The sequence below is a fragment of the Gouania willdenowi genome, chromosome 22 (genome assembly GCF_900634775.1).
Source record: "Gouania willdenowi chromosome 22, fGouWil2.1, whole genome shotgun sequence".
Classification (NCBI taxonomy): domain Eukaryota; kingdom Metazoa; phylum Chordata; class Actinopteri; order Blenniiformes; family Gobiesocidae; genus Gouania; species Gouania willdenowi.
In genome coordinates this window covers 27696119-27721092 of record NC_041065.1, presented here as the reverse complement: position 1 = coordinate 27721092, position 24974 = coordinate 27696119, and the positions used below count along the sequence as shown (strand labels likewise).

The 24974-nt window shown below is 35.4% G+C and overlaps 2 protein-coding genes across 7 annotated transcripts in view; one reads left to right on the top strand and one right to left on the bottom strand.

Annotated features, from left to right (window-relative positions):
* Positions 1-240: 240 nt before the first annotated feature.
* Positions 241-12002, bottom strand: cfap99 (cilia and flagella associated protein 99). Of its 4 annotated transcripts, none has more exons than XM_028438827.1 (15): positions 11613-12000; positions 10127-10271; positions 9932-10026; positions 8834-8937; positions 8158-8335; positions 8000-8080; positions 7709-7777; positions 7068-7154; positions 4123-4205; positions 2548-2749; positions 2309-2450; positions 2073-2224; positions 719-927; positions 465-636; positions 241-381 (listed from the first exon to the last, which is right to left on the bottom strand). In XM_028438827.1, exons 1-15 carry the CDS (start codon positions 11724-11726, stop codon positions 367-369), a joined length of 1848 nt encoding a protein of 615 aa, XP_028294628.1. In that variant the 5' UTR covers positions 11727-12000; the 3' UTR covers positions 241-366. The 4 variants fall into 4 exon arrangements, with proteins under 4 accessions (XP_028294628.1, XP_028294627.1, XP_028294626.1 ...); XM_028438826.1 differs by having other exon boundaries at positions 241-384; positions 11613-11999; XM_028438825.1 differs by having other exon boundaries at positions 250-636; positions 11613-12002.
* A 1406-nt stretch (positions 12003-13408) lies between these two features.
* Positions 13409-24974, top strand: part of zfyve28 (zinc finger, FYVE domain containing 28) — a 33627-nt gene continuing 22061 nt past the window's right edge. For all 3 annotated transcript variants that reach the window (XM_028438553.1, XM_028438552.1, XM_028438551.1), the window contains exon 1: positions 13409-13777. In XM_028438553.1, coding sequence (XP_028294354.1) covers positions 13742-13777 — 36 coding nt within the window. In that variant the 5' untranslated portion in view covers positions 13409-13741. The remainder of the gene's footprint in view (positions 13778-24974) is intronic.

The following is a 24974-nucleotide window of genomic DNA, read 5'->3' as shown; positions in this document are numbered from 1 at the left end:
GATTGTTCATTTTTCTAAATGCTGACATGAATGGTGATAATGTGGCCCTTTGATCAAACAAACATATTTTTGTAGCCCCCACTGTGATGGAAGTTGTGCACCTCTGAAATAGATTAACTAATACGATTTATAACATTAAATAACTGATTTAAAGTAATTAACTCAAACCACTAACACAGAAAATACAGTAAAAGACAAGCAAAACAGAAAATACTCCCACAGCACTCAAAATTACTACGAAATGAAATGCTCTTTAATTGGTTATTGTTTTTGTTTCTTTTACTGGCATCTCCCCTCAGAAACAATGGGTCCTGGATGTAGAATGTGAGGCTCTTCTCCAGTTAATCACAGCTTTCCACCTTAGCATTACTTTTTCTCAGCCTGCTGTAGAACAAGAGTAAAAACTTTGTTTCACAGCACAAAAATGGAGATCTGTTAGATGATTTTGGGGACATCAGACTCACTCGATTGCTTGTTCTAGGCTGCTGCACCTTTTTCCTTTCATTTTCCTTAGATCTTTGAAGCTCTTCGGTTGCCTCCTGCAACTTCTTCTTCATAGCCACGATTGTCTCATCCTGAGCCACTAGCTGGTTAATGTAATCCTCTTGTTCTTTCAACTCCTTTCTTTTGGCATTTCTAAGAACATCATACAGTACATGTTTGTTTATATTATCCCACCTAATGATGATAAAATCCGAGACATTAATTTTTTGCTTACCTGGCCGCTACACGAGCTTGTGCGAAGATGGTCTCTTGTAAGGCCATTTGGTCCAGCACCTCTTGCTCTCGCTGCTTCTCTTTCCGCTTTTCCTCCAGGATTCGCTTTCGTTTATCCTCCTCTTCTTTTTGCCGAGCTTTCTTTAGATGGGCAAGGCGCTCCTTAAGCTCCATCACAGACATCTCATCCAGGAACCTGTGGCCTGCAGTCTGACATAGTGCAAAGAAAAAGCTATGATAAACACATTCACAAAAGTGCAAAATAGTCTGGACTGTTAGGGAGATTTTAAGGAAGGGTCGTAAAAATGTGTCAACAAGCATGAAATTTGGCACACCAGAGCCAAATTTTTTTTTTTTTTTTTAAAGGATTTTTTGGGCTCTAGTGGCCTTTATATGACAGTTGCTTGACAGGAAAGGGGTCAGAGAGAGCAGGGAATGACACGCAGGAAAGGGTCCCAGGCCGGGAATCGAACCTTGACCCGCTGCAGATGAGGAACTACAGCCTCCATACATGGGGCGGGCGCTCAACCCACTGAGCTACACACCACCCCACCAGAGCCAATTTTTAATGGGGTCGCCATATTGCACAGTTCAAAAATGGCGGCCACTCAAAAACAGGTTTTTCTGTTACTACTCGCCAACCAAAAGTCACAGAATTAAAATAAAATACACTTGTCTAAGGTTTTGGACAGTTTATGAACAGTATTGTACATTGTGTTACAACTCAGTGATGAAAATCATAAACACTATTTTGTTGTTTGACCTCATTTATTGTTTACATTGATCCAGTCATACCAAAATCCATTTAAAATAGAAAATTGTTGCTTCTTGTGTCAAATATTGTTATGCAATGCAATTAGTTACATTTCTTTAATTTAGTCCCACCACTCGTATTTTTTTCTTTCTTTCTTTCTTTGTCTCTGTTTACAAACAATTGAATCGCTGCTAGCGCTAACCCAACCACTAGATTGCCATATTGGAAAATCCTATATGGTCGCCTGTGAATATTTAACATTGAACATTTACGATCACGATTTTCCAATATGGCAATGCCAGTCAAGGTTACTGTCATATTTAGAATCCCTCAGTCCAAAACCTTAGAGAAGTATTTTTAATTTCACTTATATGACTTTTGGTTGGCTAGTAACAGAAAAATCTGTTTTTGGGTGGCCGCCATTTTGAATTGTCCACTATAGCGGCTTCATTGAGAAATGGCTCCATCTCCCAGCAGATTTAAATTCAGCAGGTCAAAAACTATTTGTGTGCCAAATTTCATGCTTGTTGACAAATTTGCACAATTCATCCCCAAACAAGAACAGACCAAACTAAAACAAAAAAATTAAACTTCTACTCACCTCTGCCTCATCAAAATGCTTGACTTTGACACGAGGAAGAGTTTCAATGCTGTGAATTTCTTGGATGATTTCAAACTTTCGACTCAGCTCTGCTTCTGCCTTCTCGAGCGCTTGTCTCAGAAGCTCCTGGTTTTGTTCTGCAACTTCTCTGACTGGGAAGAAATTGTTATAAAACAATGAGATTTAAAAATAATAAATCACATTTCCATTTATATTATGTTAAGTGGCAACCATACCGATGCTTTGCTTTAGTTTCTTTAACTTTTCTTTAGCTGCTTTGGAATTATTGTGACCTTCCGCGATTTGCTGGACCAAATCTCTCACTGTTTTTTCGTCCTGCAAGCGTTTCTCTGCATATTTTTTCATTAGCTGTGCAGTCTAGAAAAACAAAAAAAGAAACAAACATTGCCGAAACATATTTTGGCACCTCTTCATTTCAAACACAAGCTCTCTCTTCATAATGATATTTCACTACCTCTTCCTTCTGTTGCTGTGCAGTCTTCTGGTTTTGTCCAGCTATTTGCAGGCGTAATACACCGACCCGCTTGTTCCTGATCTGGGCATCGAAACGTCGACGCTCATCTTGAGAACGCTTTTCAAGAAGGTCCTTCTGGATTATCTCCTTCTGCCACTGCAGAAAAGACGAAGGACCGTGTCCACCTTGCAGCTTCTCTTTTCTGTGTCGTAAAAACAAAAAGAAATGTGAAGACTTAATACTGCTAATGTTGTGAACAGGAATTAACGTGTTTTTGCTTGTTGTCAACCCTGTTTTTATTGTATCTTACACATTTTTCAATCGCGGAGGATTGAAAGACCAGCAGGGACACATGCACACAGGCACTGACAGTGACGCGCACGGAGACAGAGGGATGACGTCACCCACACATACAGACCATACACTAGAAGTGTGCCAATACATCGATTATTAGAATAATCGCGATTTGACACATGATGATTTGATAACGATTCATAAATGTTCAAAAATCGATTATCTTTAATAATAACCAAATGACAGAAACACGACCGCTGCTCGCGGAATGAAAAGAAAAAGTCGCGGATGCCGCCCGGACACCTGAAGGAACGGACCAGGTGAAGGAGGCGATCGCGATAGCTCACTCGTGACAGTTGGCGCAAGAGGTCGGCAGAGATGTCGGCCAACCACCCGACCTGTCTTGAAAGGAGCAAACTGAATTAGAAGCATGTTGACCAGCTCCTTTTCTTATACAATCATTTAAACGTGAAGACAGTAACAATGATCAGTAGCTGCACATTTGTCTCTGTATTTACAGTCCCTCGCATTATTTCATAATTCATTGTTCTTTTACCCATCCACCTTTTATTTAAAAACTCAAATTCCACAAGTGTTATGAGAGCTGATGTTGTTGGTGTTTTTAAAGCCACTTTGATTGTGCACAGAAAAATGTTTAGTTTCTTGTGAGATTTATACTGATTATTGTTAATATCGTAACAATTGTTGATTAATCGAATCGGAGCACCCTGAATCGAAATCAAATTGAATTGAATCGTTAGGTCCCTTAGATGGCACACCCCTGCTATACACCTGAGTATAGACACTCTTGCACAACCAACTGTCACGTAAGCACTTATCTAATGTGACGCCATAGCAGTTACACTGCCAATTACCTTGGTGGAGGGTGGCACCGTCACCCCGTTGAAGCAACTTAAAGTGTTTTGTTTTTTTACAAAAACACGTCATTTCCTGTTTACAACAGACAAAAGTCTGGTGTTATGCATCTGACGTATCTGTACATACAGACCTACACACTTAGTAACACTTTTAACGGTTTACAACATTAATAAAATCAACACGGTATCGACGAGGGCAGCTCAGCAACCTACTTTGCCTCTGCAGTTTCTACAGCAACAAGTCATACTAACTGTTTCATCCTGATTCGTGGCCACCAATTCATTTTTTTTTCTCACCATGTCATGTCTGGGGCTTCGTACATTACTAACCATTTCAGATAAACACATAATGGTCAGCTTGTTAGACATAGACAAAGAGTGTTGAGTGGGTGCTTTGCTGTACCTTTGCAGCTCCTCGTCTAGTTGACGGACAAAGTGGGCCTCCTTCCTACGTATAGCAGCCTTGTTGAGCTTGATGTGACAGGTCTGGGGTTGAGAAAAAAATTATTAAAAAACACACGTTAGTCCAGAGCAAGTATTGAGTTATATGATTGGACATTTTATGTAGTGCTATATGATTTTTATAATTCTTCTTAGTTTTGTATTTTCAAAATTGTTCCCTTATCTGATTTGTTTTTAGTTCTGACTCTTTCTTGTCTTTTTAAAAAAAATTATTTTATTAAATTACTTGTGTGCTGTGTGCAAGTCTCTAAAACTTTTTTTAAAAATTATGTTTTTTTAAAAAACATAATTTTTAATTTTTGTCAATCACGTTGACAATAATTTTAAAAAAAAAATATTTTATTAAATTACTTGTGTGCTGTGTGCAAGTCTCTAAAACTTTTTTTAAAAAACATAATTTTTAATTTTTGTCAATCACGTTAGCAAAGTTCTGTGAAGCACTTTGATCTACAATTGAAATTGTAAAAAATTCCCCCAAATTTTTATTTTATTTTATTTTTTATCTGGTCTGCACATGATGTCAAAGGTCAACATGTAGTGTGATCTTTTTGCAACAGCAATGTATGTTTAATCTTTTTGAACAAGTCGTGCACGCTTTTATTTCAAGCCGTCTGGACTACTGCAACGCACTTTACTCGGGCATCAGCCAAAAGGCTCTTTACCGCTTGCAGTTAGTCCAGAACGCAGCGGCACGACTTTTAACAGGGACCAAAAAGCGTGAACACATCACCCCAATCCTTGCTTCTTTGCATTGGCTCCCTGTTAAATTTAGAATTGATTTTAAAATTTTATTGTTTGTTTTTAAAGCTTGGAATGGACTGGCCCCGCAGTATATCACAGACCTCATCCAAATTTACCGACCCCCGCGCGCTTTGAGGTCTGCGGGCCAGCTCCAGCTCGTGGTTCCGAAGGCGAACCGTAAAACTAAAGGGGACAGAGCGTTTTCCGTTGTCGGCCCTAAGCTGTGGAACGCTCTGCCCCTCCACATCCGTACGGCCCCCACCGTGGAGTGTTTTAAATCTCGTCTCAAAACTCACTTTTATTCTCTGGCTTTTAGCACCGCGTAAGTTGTGTGGTCCTCTGTGTCTTTTATTTTATGTTTTTGAGTTTTATTCTTATTTATAGTTTTTAATATGTTTTTATTTATATTTATTCTTTTAAACTGTTTTATTTTTATTTATTGTTTTATACTCATTTAGTGGCAGAGCTCATTTGTATTGTTTTGGTTTTATTGTTGTGGTCGCATGTTCAGCACTTTGGAAACGTTTTGTTGTTTAAATGTGCTATATAAATAAAGTGGATTGGATTGGATTGGATGTTTTATTATTGCAAACTCACTCACTGCCGTTGATGTAAAAATATGTAATTTCAAATCCAAACGCTAGCTGCCATTGACGTAAATATACGTCAATTGTGTTTTTCTACGGGGGTTGCTAGGAGACAGTGTGACGGAGCTCTCACATGAATATCAGCCAGAAAATGGTGCTATAGAGGGAAGATTGTGAAGCTACCAGCAGCTCACAGCAGTTCACACTCGAGCATAGCAAAATAATAATAATTTTGCCATCAAAAGCCCACAATCTCTGTGTTGTTTTTGTAGTTTTATAGAAGGAGTTTCTTAGTTTCTATGTCACTGACAGGATTTTTCAGAAAAAGGCTGTTTTCTCAACTTTTTGCTGAGAAACTGGTATTTTGTGTGAAACTACCTATAACTGCTGATTTTGGAATTAAACAAACTGGAAACAAACAAAAAAAATCTAGTGAAAGAAGAGTCTATTCCTTCAGGATCTGGTTTCAGATTTTAGATGGTCAAAGTCCAAAATATTCTCTGGGTCTTTAAAAATCAGTTTCTAAAATGGCTGGCAATGAGGGGGTAGCTTTTCTGAAAACGGCTGGCAGTGAATGAGTTAAATAAATACATTTATTTTATTGCATCATTGCAACCATCACCAGCCCTCCCTAAGGCAGGGTAAGAAAAACTTTACTAAAGGAAGAGTATTAAAAGAGAGAGCAGTGTTACACCGAGGTGAGGGGGAAGGGAACAGGGAGGAGGGAATCAGGGTAGGAAAATGGAAGGGATAGGGAAGAGTTGACTGTTTTACGGTTAGAGTGCAATATAGTGCAACTTTCAGTTTAGGCGGAGCCAAATAAATGATTAAATAAACAAATCATACTGTTGACTAATAAAATGTGCTTCTAGAACTGTTGTGGTGTTGTGCTGAATATCAGCACTGGTGTGATTATCTACAGCACTCGACCAACAACCGAATCACACCAATGCTTAATGGAGAATAATTTGCTGTTAACATGACCCGATTTTTGCATTTGTGTGGACCTTTAATTATTCGTCCATCTGTTGTTCATACCCTGATCATATACTCACGCCCCTGCTTTAGAGCAGTGATTCTCAACTGGTGGTTTGGGACCCAGAAGTGGGTCGCGGAGCTGTACTGGGTGGGTCACGGACTGCTGGTCAAAAATAAATACTTAATGTCTCTCATGTTGGACTTGTCTTTTATTTTGACAGGCATGCTGTGAAATGCACGTAGCACAGGAAAATATATAGATTTATTAAAATATTTTTAAAAATTGTGTTTTTTCAACAGCTATTTTTGAAAAAATAAATTTGGTTGGTTGAATTCTGAGAAAAAAAGTGGGTCACTCGCTATTTAATGAGCATGGCAAAATGTGGGTCCCTGGGTGAGACCAGTTGAGAACCCCTGCTTTAGAGGCTTTAATTTATCCTATAATATGCAATAATCGTCTTTGGGTTTGTGAAGGGGGGAAACCCATGAAAAAACAGATACACTCAAACACAAAGGCAACGCCAACCATCAACATTCTGTAAATTATTCTAGTTAAAAAAATGGTACAGGTCAAACTTACCTTTTTAATGTCAGGACATCCAGAGGATTGAAAGGAATTAAACTTCAGCTTTGAATTGTTTTCTTCCTCAATCTGGGCCTTCACTCGCTACAGAGGAAAATAAAGGTGTAAAGTTTAGGTGGACTCCTTTTCTTCCCATACACTCAATTTTAAAATAGTGGCTAATACTGATGTGTAAGCATTAACATTTATTGGTCAATAACGTGACACCTAAATATTTTATCCAACTGCATTTGTTTTAGTTAAAAAAGGTTTAAATCCAGAAAAAGATAACAAATATGTCATAATTTAATATATAAGCACCAACTTTGACTTTTTGGGGATTTTTTTTTATTGTTACTTACTTTTGTAATTTATTCTGTTATTCAAAGTGTCAAAATATCATGTGTCTGGCCATGACTCCTGTTTTGAAAAAATCTTTAAAATTATTCTAAATGTATTTAAATTAATTTTCTGCCCAGTTTTAATAATATTATATTCCTATTCATCATGCAGAACTTGCCTGATGATACCCATTTTATGAAATGTCATGCGTTAAAATCCTCATACATTGTTGACCCATATATATATTCAAAAAAACAACACAAATAAGTATACTGTATATGTATGTGTGCTCTGGAAATGAAAAAAAAGAAACTTACTTTACTGTGTTCAGATTTATGTGGATTAGCACATCTGAACTGTTGCACATTGGCATCAAACAGTAGTTCCTTTGTGAGAAAACAGAAATAATGTCATTTTAAGAACATTCATCAAAAACAGAAAGCATTAGAAGGTTGCTAAAAGAAGGAAATCCCCTGTAATAATAAGCTGCTATGGGATTCTACATTTAGAGCAAGTGTTGCAGTATCAGACGATGGTTTACAGCCTTTGATCCATCTTTTAATGACGGAGAGATGTCATTGATTTTTGATTAGTGCAGCAAACTCTACCTCTGCTTGTTGACGGTTCCTTTGTTTGACCTCCTCCATTTTCTGTGTTACCTTTGGAGGCACATAAGTGCTCTCCGGTACCTTCAAAACATATATAACTCTCATGAATTACAACAAACCTTAATGTCAGAGAATGAGCTGTTGTGATTGAAACTGACCCGTTTGCTCTTGATATGCTTGGGGATGACCTCAGGAGAGGGAGGCCGACGAGGTTTGGGTTTGGCTAGGCTGAACTCCTTAGGCACTGTGGTTTGGATTGGAAGTTTTTTCAGGCAACTTCCTTGATGTATTTTCTCAGCAATCTGGTCCAAGAGAATATTGATTTCAGGGCGCCATCTAAAGGACAAATGGACATGGATGCTTTTTTATTGGCACAAGCAGTTCTGGCCAACATGTTTGAGTAACACTTTTCTAAGTTCATACGTGAGGCTTATAATACGCTGTCATTATTATGACATGATGCATGACAAGGCTGTCATTAAGTGTCGTTCGTTACCCCAACCCCTAACCCCACTAGATCTCTCCACTTAACCCAAAATATGCCAACATAGCTCCAAAGGTGTCATAATTTAGCAAACAACACTTAACGACAACATTCATGACACCTTATTCATTCAAATGACAGATAATGGCAGAGTAATGTCAGCCTTATGTATAAAACTTCAAGTAAAGTGTTACCCAAGTTTGTTTAATTTGCTTGACATTAAGTTTCTAACGAATCAAAGCAGTCACTAAAATGTACAGCAGTGGTTTAAAACACTTGTGTTTGTAAGAAGATTTAATTTGATATTTACATTTGTCATTAATAGCAGATATTGACATATCTTTCCTTACCTGACCAAAGGGTCAATCCACTGCTCCACCACAAATTCAGCATCATAGATATTGCTCCACTCATCTTGTATCCAATTGAGGTTTGAGAGGAAAAAACTAAGGAACTGCAAAATAAAAAACAAAATAACACCAAAAAAACATGCTTGTTAAAGCAAATACGCTACTTTAGAGCAGTGGTTTTCAACCTTTTCAGCCAGCGACCCCCAAAATAAAGGTTCCAGAGACCGGGGACCCCCAATGTACCTGAAGTTGGAGACAGGGCCATCTATAAGGAGGAATAAAGGGGAGAGCTTTTTGGGGCCCATCCATAAAGTCAGCAAATTGATTGTCCATTGATCTATCGATCTGTGATAACCACATTTATTTATTCATCTGAATAATATCCATTGTTATCCAGGAAGTTTATTATTATGTTTGCCATAGTGTTTAGTCATCTTAAAGATGTACATTTTTGTCTTAATCAGATATAATTAATGGATTGAAAGTGACCAAAAATAGTGGAAAAGGTGGTGAAATGGGATTTTTAAAACCACAGAAATTGCTTAAAAGTTGCAAATTCGGGTGGAACAAGTAGAAACAATTAGTTAGTGTTAAAAAAAATGTTGGGGTGATTTAAAAAGTAGGAAAAATTAGCTAAAACTGGCAAACAATGGGCACAACAAATCGTGAATGTGGTTAAATTGGCAAAAATAAGCATGACATATGGTAAAAAGAGGTTGAAAGTGACAATAATGGGTCAAGACTCAATATACGCGACAGGTAGGAAAAGTGGTGAAATGAGATAAGTGCCAAAAATGTCTAGAAGGTGAAAAACATTTTGCAGAAAAAGAATTGAAATTTGATGGCAGAAATGGGAGTAATGAAGCAAAAATGCATTAAAAGGAGCAAAAATATGGCAAGAACAGGTGCTGAAAATAGGTTAAAATATAGCAAGGGTAAAAGGGTAAAAATAAGCAAAATTTGTATCTTGCGACTCCCCCTCCCAGTGTCTCGCGACCCCAAATGGGGTCTTGACCAAGGTTGAGAACCCCTGCTTAAGAGAACAGCGGCTTTAATAGGAAAAACGTATAATTCTGAGTCCATGTTTTTGTTTCTTACTGTTAACATCTTCTTCAAATGCAGAGATTTAACAATGCTGCTGAAACATTGAAGCCCGAGGTCATCAAGAGCAAATGTGGCCAGATAGCAAACAACTGAAGAACAACAAGAGGCTTAAATGAGTATATAGTCCATATGTAAAACACAGGCTGACACTGGCAGTATAAATTGGGCTTAATTGAATGGTTTACTCACTTTCAAACTGGCTGCTTTCACTTCTGAAAAGATTTTGGCCATGCTGCTCATAGAATTCCTTTATTACTACATCCAACAACTTTTTGTGCTCAATACATCCAGAAACAATGTCAAGAACAAAGTTCCTCTGTGGGGAAGACAAAGTCTGCAACAAAGAAAAAAGGCTTTTAAAAATCATAATTATATTATTTGTGTAGCGTTTTTTCATTCATTCATTCATTTCATCAGACCTTGTCGCACAAAGAGCAGTATAGAGAAGCAGGTAGAAAAGCCCACCGGCGGCCCATTGTGTTTTTGTAAAGTTTTTTTTTCAAAGTTGACAGGAATTTTGAAATTATGACTATTATGTGTTATGATAAACCATTTATTAACTATACTTAAACGTCGAGTCTTACAAAAAGGCACAATCTTGAAATCGGTTTTCAATTGTTTTCATTTAAGTGAAATCCTAGTGAATCTTAAAACAAGCCATTGCTGGTCACGTTTAAAAGTAAAAACAAATTAACATAAAAGTGCAAATATGGCCAAGGGGTAAAACCAGGAAACTCTGAATCTTTAGTGATTGACAAGCCTACAACATGAAAAACGTGAAAGCTATTAGTTATTTCATAATAGATATTCTTTTTAAGTCAGTGTACTGTTTAAAGCAGATATTTGTTTCGACCAGCAGAGGGCGCTGGTAAACCAGTGATCGGTTGGCATGCAGCTTTTCTAGTAGTGAAGAAGAGATGCTATGCTAGCAGACAGAGCTAATAAAAAACGTGACTTTTACAGATATTCAAGTAATATTACAGATATTCTTTAGGTGCTAAAGAGGCAAGGAATCATTTATGAACATGTTTAAGAGTAGTAGGCGATTCCAGTTTTGATGCAATGCACAGCAGTACCAGTAACATGCAAGTGGGGTTGCCAGGTTGGAGGCCCCTCTAGTGGTCAGGTGGCCCTAATTAGCCACTTAGTCTGCGTATAGGCTGGGTCTGCCATGCAGAAAAGTACACTGTATTGTAAAATGTAAAAAACGTATTAGAATTAAATAAACAAACAAATGTATCAAATAGTATTAAATCTAAAATGTTAATACTAAAATCTTCTTAGGAAACTTCATCTCTATTTGGTATCAGAACCAAAGCTAAATGCAGTGTGAACACATTTTTTAACCACATGAAATATCTAGAAGTCTGGTAAAAATTATCTTATTAACTTTTAACTTGTTTGCACACAGCTTTCTAGTGTGCTTTTAATGTGATTTAATGTCAAACACTTTGTGTTACTTCTATGTTGTTTTGTAACCTGCCTACAGGGAATGCAAATAAGAATTATTTCTATAATTCAGCATATTTAAGTCTATGGCTGTTTAGATGGATGTTCAATAATGTGCTCCACCCCTATCAAATAAATAAATAGATTCATAATTGATTTAAAAATTGGCATCACTAGGCCAATTCTTTTAAAGTTATTAAATAATGAAATATGTGTATTTACTTACCTGCAGATTCCTCCCAGCATTTTCTATGAAGTCGTCCAAACAATGCCTTTCAGGTTTAAATTTATGAAGCAGAGCAATGGCTTCCTTTACAAGTGACCCATAGTTTGAAGTCATTTTAACTCAAGACGAAATATTTTTCTGCAGAGTTTAATTAAAAAAAAAAAAAAAAACGTGATTTCGATCTAAATGCGCAATGATTGAAAGAGAAAAACACAATTCTAGTACAAAAATGCCCGGAGCTCTCGAATCGAATTTTCACCCCGGACTAGTTATACCGTTGCCTAGCAACAGAACTCGTAAACAGAACGTGTGTGGAATGACGTTTTAATGAGTCGTAAAACAAGACCTACCGTCTATGATAAATGTTTGTAACACTAAGCTGTTTAGCGTTTTTGTCAGCAAGTTTTTTTTTAATCTATTAGGATTAATAGTTTGAGAACCTGATCCTTTGTTGGCAGCCATAACAATTAATATGACGTGTGTTTTTGTGACGTTGGTATGCCACGCGCTGCCTTCAAGTGTTGTCGGAAAATTATACTTCGAACAATCAAACTGAACAAGTACTATTTATTCATTTTATTTTTCGAAATATAATTTTGTGGAAAGGTTGATACGGAAGTAGATTTGTGTTATTCAATCAAAAAAAAAAAAAAAAAAAAGTCAATCAAAAAAATCGCTCGCACTCATTTTTTAATTTAATTGATTTTTTTAAAAAATTGAATTTTTTTTATTTTTATTTAATAATAATACACTTCCTGGGAAAATGGCAGATTTTGTGATATCAGCAAATATCGTACTGTTGTCCAAATTTTATCATGTGGAATCAAGCAATTTTTAAACAAATAAATATCACACAAATATTTGAATTAGGTTTTGCATTAAACTTTGAACTTTGTTTTTTTTTCTCTCAGATTTGCATTTTCTGTAAAGTCTTAGGAAGCATTTTTAAGGATATATGGGTTATTAGATAAATATTATTAATAGTGCAACAAAAAAAGATTGATTGTGGAATGTAGCTAAGGTTTATTATCTCTTATCCAGTAGCCCATGGCCCAAACTGGAACCCTCGAATGACCAAGATTCGGCCTACAGACCTTACGTTTGATTTAAAACAATTATTTATTAACAATTTATTCAATTTCGTTAGAAGAAGGTTAGGTCAATTAATTTTTTATGCTTTATTGAGAAAGAAGTATTTTAAGATTCATATACAAACATCACACCAGTGTAGATCTTTCAAAAAAAAAAAAAAAGAAATCAGTCAGGCATCAATAATGAAATATATCCACATATCCAAGTAGCAAAATAAACAACATTAGAACTTTCGACAGTGGTGTAGCGCTTTTGTTTTGTAATGTTTTCAATGACTTCAATACATTTTTAAGATCAATTTTAAAAGCGTGTAATTTTCCAAATCATTGTCCTTCAAAATAAAAACAAAATTAAAAAAATTATAATCAAACTCTGGTATCACATTTTTTGTGAGCAGCCAATCACGAACTATTTTCCAATCCCTCTTCATCACAGTACAGGAAAAAAATAATAATAATTCTTGAGTTTCGACGTCCGTTTGACAAAACATGCAGGTGTTATCGTCCAAATTAAACGTAATCCTTAAAAAATATTCACTTGGATATACATCATTTTAAAACGAATCTTTTTCATTGTAGGTAATGAAGGAAAGTATAAATATTTTGTCCTATACAACATGTAATGATGTACAAGTGATTCCTTTGTGTTGGCGGTTGGTGTAATATTGCGGTCCGTGAACGCACCACTTCCTGGGAAAGTGGGAGGTGAATGTTGTCAACGTGACTGTCATCCAGTAACGTTGGAGCGGACCGCACGTCTCCTCACACTGGACTCGGACAGAGACCGGGCGGGGGGAGGCAGGCTGCCAGCCGTGGAGCTCTCACAGGGAAGATGGACATCAGTCACGGATGGTTTTAAACCCGAGGGAAGCTGCGCTGTGACGGCTAGGACAACCCCGGCCACACCGGTGCGTTCAGTCCCGGATCTTCGTGGAGCCCGGAGGCGGTGTAGCTTAGCGTTAGCAGGCGGCCGCCGACACCGAGAGGCTGCACAGGTTCACCGGAGAGCGGGACGGGAGGGTCGGTGGCTCCGGGACCATGAACCGCTTTAGAAAGTGGCTCTACAAGCCTAAGGTAAGTTAATAATGTTTATCCACAGGTTGTGTCAGCTCAGGTTATGGAAAAGCAGTGAACACAACACATTTGCTAACATTAGCTGATGTTCCACTGTTTGGACCTATACACACTCCCTTTGTTGATGTTGATGCTTTGGTTTTAAAGCTTCAATCTGGACCAACAGTGGTATTGTTTTACACTGATTTACAATAAATTCACTCTGAACCACTCTGACACACACTGATTTACACTGAATATGACTCATTTAAACGGGTTTACATTGATTTAACATTGATCCACTTAGAATCAGAGTGATTAGCACCTACTTTCACTAGTTCAAACGGATTTACATTGATTTACTGTTATTTCATCAGATTTATTCACAACGAAGTACTTGATTAACAAAGGTTTTATACACATATTCACAGTGTATTATATATATATATATATATATATATATATATATATATATATATATATATATATTTACATAGACCACAGTGACGAGATTTATACATTCAACATCTGTTTATGTATTTCCATAATTTTCTGTATTTGGGATGTATGCATTTTCTGATTTTCCCACGTTGAAATCTTTATCAGTGCTCCTAAAATAATACATTGGTGTAAAAACAAAGAAGCAATGATAAAAACCAACAAAACTATGCATGTAGGAGCAATTTTCTAAGTTTAAGTGATTAACCGATTAAACTTAAACTTAGTTTAAAGTGGCCAATTAAGTTACTATTTATTTAAAGATAAACTTGTTTCTTTTTGTGGGATTTTTTTATTTGATAGTTTGCACTGGGTACATTCTATTTGTTGATTTCCCTAGTTCAATAGGATTTACAATGATTTGCTCTCATTTCAGCTAATTTAATCAGATTTATTCACAAAGAAGTACATGATTTTTAATGGTTTTATACACTGATTCACTGTGTATTTCTCTTGTACAGTTTTTTAAAAATAAGTGACGAGATTTATTAGTACATTCAACATGTTTCTGTATTTTATAGAGATGTAATCAATATCAATAGAAAATATGTGCGATAGAATATTTGATAATTTCACTCATATTTTCAATTAAGCATTTACTTCATGTTCATATTTCTACATTAAACAATTGTTTTTTTTAAATTGTGTTTTTTCTTGTTTATTTCCATAGTTTTGTTGACCTCTTTTAAAGATTACGTTTAAAATAAAAATATTTAAATTTGGCCTTTTTTCTTCTGGACCTTATTTTGAATGAGTAAAAAAGAAAAAGAAAAAAAAATAAATCAATAATTATTGATATCGACTGATATGAAACACTTATATCGTGATACATTTTTCAGGCACATCGTCCAGTATTTTCCTAGTAGAAAACAAAGAAGCAATGATAAAAAACAAACAAACTATTCATTTAAAAAGAAAATTCCATGAAGATGTTTTCTAAGTGGTAGCAACCTTTAACAGATTTACACATGCTACTACTGCTGCACTCAGCTCATGCTGTCAATAATATATTTAATCTGTGTCAGCAGCTTTTTATTTTACATCTACACGAATGGTAATAATACCATGCTGGAATTAAGACTGTAGTTAGATACATGAATATTAGTTAAAAGATCTTACTTAAGTTGACACAAATTGTTAACAGTTAGGAATGAGGATAGACCGATATGGATTTTTTTAGGGCCGATACCGATTTTTTTCCCATCAGCCTTAGCCGATGACCGATACGGACTGCCGATTTTCTTGAGCTGATATTTGGAGCCGATACTACTTTTGCTCCCTCAATTTCCATCATGAAAATTACACAATGATGATAACAAATGGTACGAGTCTCAATTTTGAAAAAAAGGAACATTTATTGAAATTACGAAAGGTGAGGTAGAACAAGAACAAGTAAAAATATTTAATAAGTATTAAAAACAGGTGATGTAGAACAAGAACAAGTAAAAATATTTAATAAGTATTAAAAACAGGTGATGTAGAACAAGAACAAGTAAAAATATTTAATAAGTATTAAAAACAGGTGATGTAGAACAAGAACAAGTAAAAAATATTTAATCAATATTAAAAATAGGTGATGTAAGACAAGAACAAGTAAAAAAAATATTTAATAAGTATTAAAAACAGGTGATGTAGAACAAGAACAAGTAAAAAAATATTTAATAAATATTAAAAACAGGTGATGTAGAACAAGAACAAGTAAAAAATATTTAATCAATATTAAAAATAGGTGATGTAAGACAAGAACAAGTAAAAAAATATTTAATAAGTATTAAAAACAGGTGATGTAGAACAAGAACAAGTAAAAAATATTTAATCAATATTAAAAATAGGTGATGTAAGACAAGAACAAGTAAAAAAATATTTAATAAATATTAAAAACAGGTGATGTAGAACAAGAACAAGTAAAAATATTTAATAAATATTAAAAACAGGTGATGTAGAACAAGAACAAGTAAAAAATATTTAATCAATATTAAAAATAGGTGATGTAAGACAAGAACAAGTAAAAAAATATTTAATAGATATTAAAAACAGGTGATGTAGAACAAGAACAAGTAAAAAATATTTAATAAATATTAAAAACAGGTGATGTAGAACAAGAACAAGTAAAAATATTTAATAAATATTAAAAACAGGTGATGTAGAACAAGAACAAGTAAAAAATATTTCTGCTCTCTGTAAATAATGCGGATCGGCGAACGAAGCAGCCCGCATCGGCCAATGCCGATACACATAAAAAACGCAATAATCAGTTGATAATCTCGGTCGGCCGATGTATCGGTCTATCACTAGTTAGGTACAGTATTTATTTTAACAACTAATAGTAATTTATAGTTTTAGCTTCAGCAGTAATTCAACTTGGTATCTTTTGTGAAGCTAAATGATCAGAATTTGAGAAATAATCATCTATGAAACAAATGAATTGTTAAACTTCTTACAACAACAAATAAGTTCTTTCTCGTTGGTGAAATCTTTGACTTCAGGTGTGAAAAATAAGTCGAACACTATAATTAACAAAAACAAAAAACAAACTAGGCTGTTATTTTCCACAGCCTGTTGACTTAAATGATTGATTGCGCCTGCCGTGTAGCATTTATATTGACTTGAGGTTGCTTGTTGTTGATGGAGTGAATGATTTAAACTCTATTGATGGTTGCTTGAAAAGTAAAGACAATCCTATAGTGCATTGAAAAACTGACTTTTTATTTATTTATTTATTTTTAGCTTTGTTGAAAATTATTTTACATATAAATGTCTATACTTTTGTCAAAGCAGTAAACCAAATGCTGAGGAGTTTTTAACATAACATCACTTGTCAAAACCAGAGAATGTCATTTGGCCCCAGGACAATGTTGCCCTCTGGCAAAACATCAATCATTAGGTGTATTAGTGTCCCTATATGTACTGAATGCTCTACACCTTTACATGTGTTACGTGCACATGCATCTATGATATTAGGGGTTTCCCGGCAAAACCTTTTCACTCTCAATACAATACAGATATTGCATCATGAATCATGTATTGTTTTATTAGTTATTTTGTAGAGTGGAATGATAGGAAAAAGCTTGATCAAGTGATATAAGGGTAAATGACGTAAAAGGATTTCACAAAATGGGCATCATCGGCCAAGGTTTGCATGAATATTATGGTTAAAATAAAAATATAAATACTTTGAAATCTTATGCAGGACTATAATATGGCAGAAAATACATTTGAATTATTTTAGTCATTTTGAAGTTTTTTTTTTTTTAAACAACAGTCATGGCCAGACAGTTGCAGCACTTCATATTTTGAGAATAAATTACAGAAGTAATTTAGTACGGCTAAGTAACATAAAAAAAATCAGTGAGGGCATATACTAAGTTGCTACGTATTTGCTATCTTTTTATGCATTTAAAAAGAATTTTACCTAAAAGAAATGTTGTCACATTATTGACCCATTATTCAAAAGGACAATAATTAGCAACAGTAGGTATGAGGAAAACTGATCCATTTATTATTAAACAGTGGATTACATGCATTTTAACATTAAACATAAAAATTGACGACCATGAAAAACATTATCAATTGACAATAAATCAAGAAAAAACAAACAATATATATTTTATATCAGAGACTTTAGAAGGCCGATATTATCTCATACTGGTTTTTTTTTTGGTTTTTTTTTTTGCTGATGTCTGATCGATTTCCAATATGAATATCGGATCGAGACTACTTTATATGTTATAAACCAGTAGTTCCCAAACTGAGGTACTTGAACACCTCTCAGGAAGTACATTTTTTTTAACATTATAGATTTTTTTTTTTTTTTTTTTACATGCACACAGACTTTTTTATTCTCATTATAACTCACAACCTTTTCCTAAATGTCCTAAATCTAACTGACTTTGATGTATGCATAAGAAAATATTATCAAATCAGAATATAAAATTACTAACTATCTTTAAGAAAAGCTTTCTTTGAAGATACGTCGAACAGAGTAAAAAAAAAAAAAAAAAAAAACGGAGCAAGGGCAATAACTCCGGAAAAAATAATTGCACGCTTCTCATTTTCGACCTCCATCAAGGTATTGATACCCTGAAGCCACACACCAAATTTGGTTGTCCTGTCTTAAACAGTTTCTGAGAAAAGCTGTCCTCTTTAACACGGACGAACGGACGGACGTAGCTCAAACATTTATCCCTCTTCCACATTTTGTGGCGGGGTATAATAATGTGGGGCACAACTATAACAATAAATAAATGAAAAAGGCCTAAATTCAAGGTGAAAGTTGGACGAGGCACAGGAAAGAGTTTAGACGAGCCTGCAGACTCAAATAAATAATGTATAACATGAGCTAAGGAGTACATTGCGATAGGAAAAAAAGGCTAAGTGACACATGGGGCAATAAAGTTTAGGAAACACTGATATAAACAAAAGGATGATTTGACAAATTAAGCTGCCTTCTATCATGACTCCATATTCCAGTTTAATTTAATTTCCCGTATTATTGTTTTGTTGTTGTTGTGTATATAGGCTCGTATCGACACTAGCTGGTTTGTGACTGTGCAATCTTGTGTTTAGCATACCACAGTGTATTGTGTATTCCTAAGCATTTCTGTCAGAACCAGCATTAACTTACTCAGCACTTTGAGTGCATCTGCTACCCTATCAAAAATCTGCGGCTGGACCTTTGTAACCATAGCGTTAGCCCAGGCTTAGATAAAATCCCTTTGTGAACCTGCTTATTACCACACACGCACACACGCATCCGCATGCGACTCCTCTGTTTGTTGTTTTTTTTTGTGTGAAACTGCGTTTGCTGTCCTGGCGTTTTTGTGGTTCATTCTTGGCCAAAGGGTTGGGCTTTATAACAGAGCATTGTTACACTCTTCAATGACTGCTGGCTCTGAGGTGCTGAGCTGTCGCATCGCTGCCTTTTCTGCCAAATCATGACAGCAGAATGTGGGTGCGCAGTTGGGCATTAGTCGGCTGGATTTAAACCACCAATTGTGCCTCAGAGGAGCGAGCTCAGAGATACTTTAAAGCCTGTGTTATTATGCCAGTCAGCAGGAGAACATGTAACACGGAAACGCGCTCGGGGGGAAAATATTTCTTGCAGTAATCAAAATCAAAGCACAAAGAAATCATGTCCTGGACTGGCGTTGGGAGCCAAATATCACATACCGTTGTAGTTTTAAATCCACAATAAACACATCATTAACTGAACTATGGAACTATGTTCTCCTGGAGATAGAAAAGTGTTGAATCAGCAATTTCCCTCGACTAAAGCAGAATTATTGATATTTTCCAAGATTGTAGCGCACCAAATGAGTTCCACAGAGGCTGCTTCCATCTGTTGTACTCTCATCCGTGTCATAATGACCTCTATCTGTCATCAAATCTGTAATTATTTCATAGCTCATGTCTGTTAACATCCGACATGGGCTCCATGTGGCCCTCGGCCTAATTTTAATACACATATTTGTCACATTTTTTGCCGACCCCCAAAGTAAATGATGAAAACACACAAAATGACAGAAAAATGCACAGTGACAGAACAAAATGACACCAGAAATGCACAAAATGAGAGAAAAAACCTTCGAAAATGAGAGAAAATGTATAAAAGATGACAAAAATTACACAAAAAGATCACCTCACAAAACAACATTACTATTGGACAACAAAAACACACAAGATTGACTGCAAAAAACACAAAATAACAACAGAAATAGAGAAATTGACTCCGAAAACACACAAAAAAATGACTCCAAAACTGCAAAATGAAAACAATAACACACAAAATGACCTAAAAAAACACAAAAAAAAGAAATATATACAGTGCAAAAACACACAAATGGACTACTGTCTACTGTATATAATGATGCTTGGATCGGTCATTATTTTATATGCTGAGATTAATTTTTATAATGTGACCTTCAAATCAGTCAATTCCATTTCCCTAATTATTTCATAGAGTAAAGATAAATATTACTTAAACTTGTTTTGTTATGCGTGATATTACCTAAAAAATACATTTGTATAGTTGTTGCTTTGTGCTTTGGAAGAAGTTGATCAAAGTTCCAGTGTTTTTTGTCCTTCAGAAAATCAGCGTTTGAATTTACGCTTATAACTGAACAAAGATGAGATTATAGTTGTTGTTTTTTTGTGGTCATGGCCTCCTTATTCTGTCATTAATCAGAAAAGAAGCCACAGAAAGGACTGATGATGCCAGAGAAAGCTATCAGGAGGCTAAACGCGTTCCCGTTGCCCACCCCCCATCCTTGTATTACTTTGACAGAAGCTGACCTTCAGCTCCTCAAACACCTCATCCATCAGAGAAACGCTCTGATCTTCCATTGGTGCTCTCACCGCTGAATGCCTGATGCTACCCATTTACCTCTAATCACCCATGTGTCCTCCTCACGTAGAATCACAACACAAAGGTTTTAGGACTTGATACGTCATTGGGTCACTTCAACATATTTTCAGGACATCACACACACTTCGATCTCAAAAAATTCTGAAATTTTAACCAGTTGTTGAAAGCATACTTTTTAAAATATGGCCAATTTAGTGACGAGGGTACAGTATGTGTTGATTTTCGCACGTCCTTATTTTTCTTCCATTTTCAGCTTCTGATATCTGAAGAACTATATATATATTAGAGGTTAGTATTGGCAAGGATGTTGCAATACGATATGTATCACGATACTTGGTCACGATACGATATTATTGTGATATACCACGATATATCGCAATATTCTACCCAGTTAATATCAAAATTAAACGTAGAGATGAAAAATCAAGTTGCTGTATATGTTCATCAGAAGATATTAATCAATCAGAGGACAAATTGAGTCAAAACTATTTGCTTCAAAACATCCTAGTTGTTATTTATTATTAGTGTTTTTGCACATTTTCACTGAAAAAAATAAAATGCAGTGTTACACACTGCCATTAAAAAAACAAATGCATCAGGTAACCATTGCAGCACATTGAAAGCATTGTAGTTACTGAAATATTGCACAAAAACACAAAAATATTGATTTAAAAAAAAAAAAATTCAATTTAAAATCGGCACCCAAATAATCACGATATATTGTGAAATCGATTTTTTTTTTCACACCCTAATATATGTGTATATATATATATAAATTTTTCTCGGGAACGTGGTACATGCTTTTTGACGCGTAGACGTTCCGTGGGCCCGGCCGTAGTTCATCCAAACTTGTTATTTATACAATCACACGGTACAAATAACATCATACAAATATTTAATATTATTCTTAGAGTACAGTCAAATAGTGTCCTTCTTTACAATTGTTCCACATTTGTAATATATATATTTCTTAGCTTATTTTGTATTAAAACTGTTTTTTTAGGAGTCGCTGCTTTCGTTATTTCTCAGAACATCATTAAAAGCACAGTTACATGGATTTCTACATGCGTCCTAACCCAGACTTTCCCCTAAACAAGTCACACTATAGAACTCACTCACACATGCTGTCCCTTAGAGGGGAAAAAGCCAAAAGTGGCACATATTGTGCAGCTGTTTGTTAATAAATGAGCCTGTGTGACATTTTTCATCAGCAAATTTAACCCAGAATTGTGTTTCTGGTCAGACTTTATTGAGTTAAAAATATTGAGATTAATATTGTGTATATCGCCATTTAAAGAAAAAATATTGAGATATGAGTTTTGGTCTATATCACCCAGCCTGACTCATGTGGTGAATGGATGTCGCCCTTTGTTTGCTTTGTTTATGATTAATTCTGTTAAATCAAACTTCTTATGATATAGGATATAATGCTTTTGTACTATGGATCAAACTATTTTTAAGTAATCAGAAATATTAACGTCAAATAATTGATAGTTAAATCATTTGTCGTTTTCAGCTCTCACGTGAAGTTAATGAGTTTATATGTGTCGGCATTGTCTCATATCATCAGTGTGAATCCTAGCTGATGGTCTATACTCTGAACACTGCAGAGTGTGACAGGCCTTGCAGTGCTACTCTGCCTTTGCAGTGTTGGTTTAGTACATTTCAGGCATAAAGTCATTGGAGCAGCAAAGTGCAGTACAGTGACCAGCATGGTCTCATGTTCAGCTTCGTCTTGTACAGTATATGCTGCTTACTTACCCACCAGCTGTGTGTTCATTGACTTAGTGACAGTGATCAGGATTTAGAGCGCTGACTCCACTGCAGATTTAGACAGATCAGGCGACTGGGAGCCTTTTTAAATTTATTGCAGGATTAGGGAACCGAGATGCTCCGTCTCATTAAACCTTTGCTTTTATTAGTAAAAACTTCTAGTGTCTTGTTCTTAACACATTTTAAATATTAATTTTTAATGTCACTATTGAACAAATAGCAGTATGTTGTTTTTTTTGTTTTCATCCTTTACTTTGCTGAAAAGTAATAGACTTTGTTTATCTTTAGTCAGCCTTCCTTATACAGTAGTTATCTGGATGTTTCACTGTTTTAGTTACTTTTTAAGGGAGACATCTAGGTGCAAAAACTGAAAAATGGTGAAACTCAAAATATTCTTATATCATTCAGGTGGGTCTCTGAAAATAAACTAACTTAAAAGCTCAAATAAATGTGTCTCATGGAATATGTCTGAAGTTTGCCACATAGATTAAAACATTAATTCATCCACTTCATGTATCCTATAGTCAATATATGTTTTACTTTATTACAGGAGGGGTAAAGTAAAAGAAAACAACAAGCTGTTTAATATCTAAAACAAAATCGAACAAAACTGGGTCAGAATATTAAGTATTAAATTTAATTAAAATAAATAAACATGAAGATCTGTTTAGACATGGGCAGCGCTGTTGGCTACATGCGGTAAAGTAAATACACAAAATGAAAAATACACAAATAGAAAGAAAAACAGACAGCCTGACGCCAAAAATGCACAAAACAAGGACAGAAACATTCATAATGAGAGAAAATATACAAAAGACAACAAAAATGACACACAAAAAACACCACACAAAACAACATAAATGTTGGAGAACAAAAACACACAAAATCGACTGCAAAAAATACACAAAATCGACTGCAAAAAAACACAGAATGACAATAGAAATACAGAAAATGACTTCAAACGTGCAAAATGAAAACAGAAACACACAAAACAACATAAAAACAAAATAATAACAAAATCATACAAATGGACTTCAAAAATACACAAAACTTTGTTGTCTACTGTATATATGAATGCTGAGATCAGTCATTATTTTAAATGCTGAGATGAACTTTGACAATCCTATTTTTGTGGCCCTGGCTGTGATAAAAGTTGCTCATCTGGTTTTTTTTTTACTAGAATAAGTTCTGCACAGTGGGCCAGGCACATGCACAATTTATTTCTGTTGTTCAAATGTCAGATTCGGCCAAACCTGAGAGGGGGAATAAAAGACGAGATCACACCCTAAAACCAGGGATTCAAATCAACTTTTAGCTTAAAAACTGAAATATTCCTCAGCAGTGTGTGATGGGTGTTTATGGTTGAAAAATCACCATCAATATCTCTGTAGCTGCAGAAATAATCATATAAATGACTAAAAGGCCTAATACTGTATAAGCTGATCATGAAAAGCTTGACTCAACACAATCAAACCTACGTCAGCATTATGCTCGGTTTACAGAACAAAAAAAAATCCTATCTATGTTGCCAAATTGAAGAAAAATTTGGGTTTTGTTGAGGGAAAAAGTGTTCTGGTGGCATTGGTTCACCCTTGATTCAGCTTTCATGCCCAGTCCTGAATAATAAATAAGGTGACGAACTGTACACTGCTGCTTTTTCCTCTTTCATGTGTGCCAGCTTACTGAATGAAGCGGAATGAACTGGTTTCTCCCCATAGCGTTTGTCTGTGATCCCTGGAAAACAGCCAGAAAACAGCAAATTGAGCCTGGAATATAGAGTCTGGAGGGCACCAACAAGGTTTTCTCCTCAGTCCCTTAAGTGGACCCGGTGTGCACCGCATGCACCGATGCTATGGACGCTCATGAATCATTAGCCTGACAGCTGCCATCCTCTGCACTGCCTGAATGGGAATGAAGACCAGAATCAGCAGCTCAAGGAGACAGAGGGCTGACATGATGAAGATGTTGATTGTACAGCAGCAGCGACTTTCACTAACACGTTTCAATAAGAGTCACACTGTCAGCTCTCATTATCGATTTCACATTGAACCAAAGGGACAGAAAATTCCCCGAGTCATCATTGAATGATGTAACTGGTGTGAGGTTGCAGTAATTGTAAGTTGGGACATGGTCACGGGATTCTAGTCTTCTTAAATTATGGCTCTTCCTGACCACAATGGAAGGGGATTTGTAGTCTTTGTAGGTAAAGTGCACGTAGACTCAGGAGTCTCAGCAGGAAAGTGACGCTACAAGATTTATATCTGCTGAGTCATGACCTCACTTGCGTTACGTAAAGCTTTCACTACCTGTGTTTCCATTACCCTTGGAAATGCACAAAATCTAAACAGCGCAATAAAAACTGGTAATGGAAATGCCTGAATTTTGAAAGAAACACTCAAATATCGCTAAAAAGTTTTTATGCTTTCATAAGGAGGTTTTTCAGACCTTTCGATATTGAAATGTATCATGGAAACACTTTTTACACATAAACAGGAGAGGAGACTGAAACATTTCTAAGCATTATACTTTAAAATTATTAGACGTGAAACAACAAAGGAATACGGAGTGTTATAAGTAGGTTCT

Coding starts and splice junctions, on each gene's coding strand:
- cfap99 (XM_028438825.1), bottom strand. CDS start 11,726: ATGACTTCAAACTATGGGTCACTTGTAAAGGAAGCCATTGCTCTGCTT. Junction 7,778..7,999: donor GGAACCGTCAACAAGCAGAG/GTAGAGTTTGCT, acceptor TTTCTCACAAAG/GAACTACTGTTTGATGCCAA. Junction 2,451..2,547: donor CACAGCAACAGAAGGAAGAG/GTAGTGAAATAT, acceptor TTGTTTTTCTAG/ACTGCACAGCTAATGAAAAA.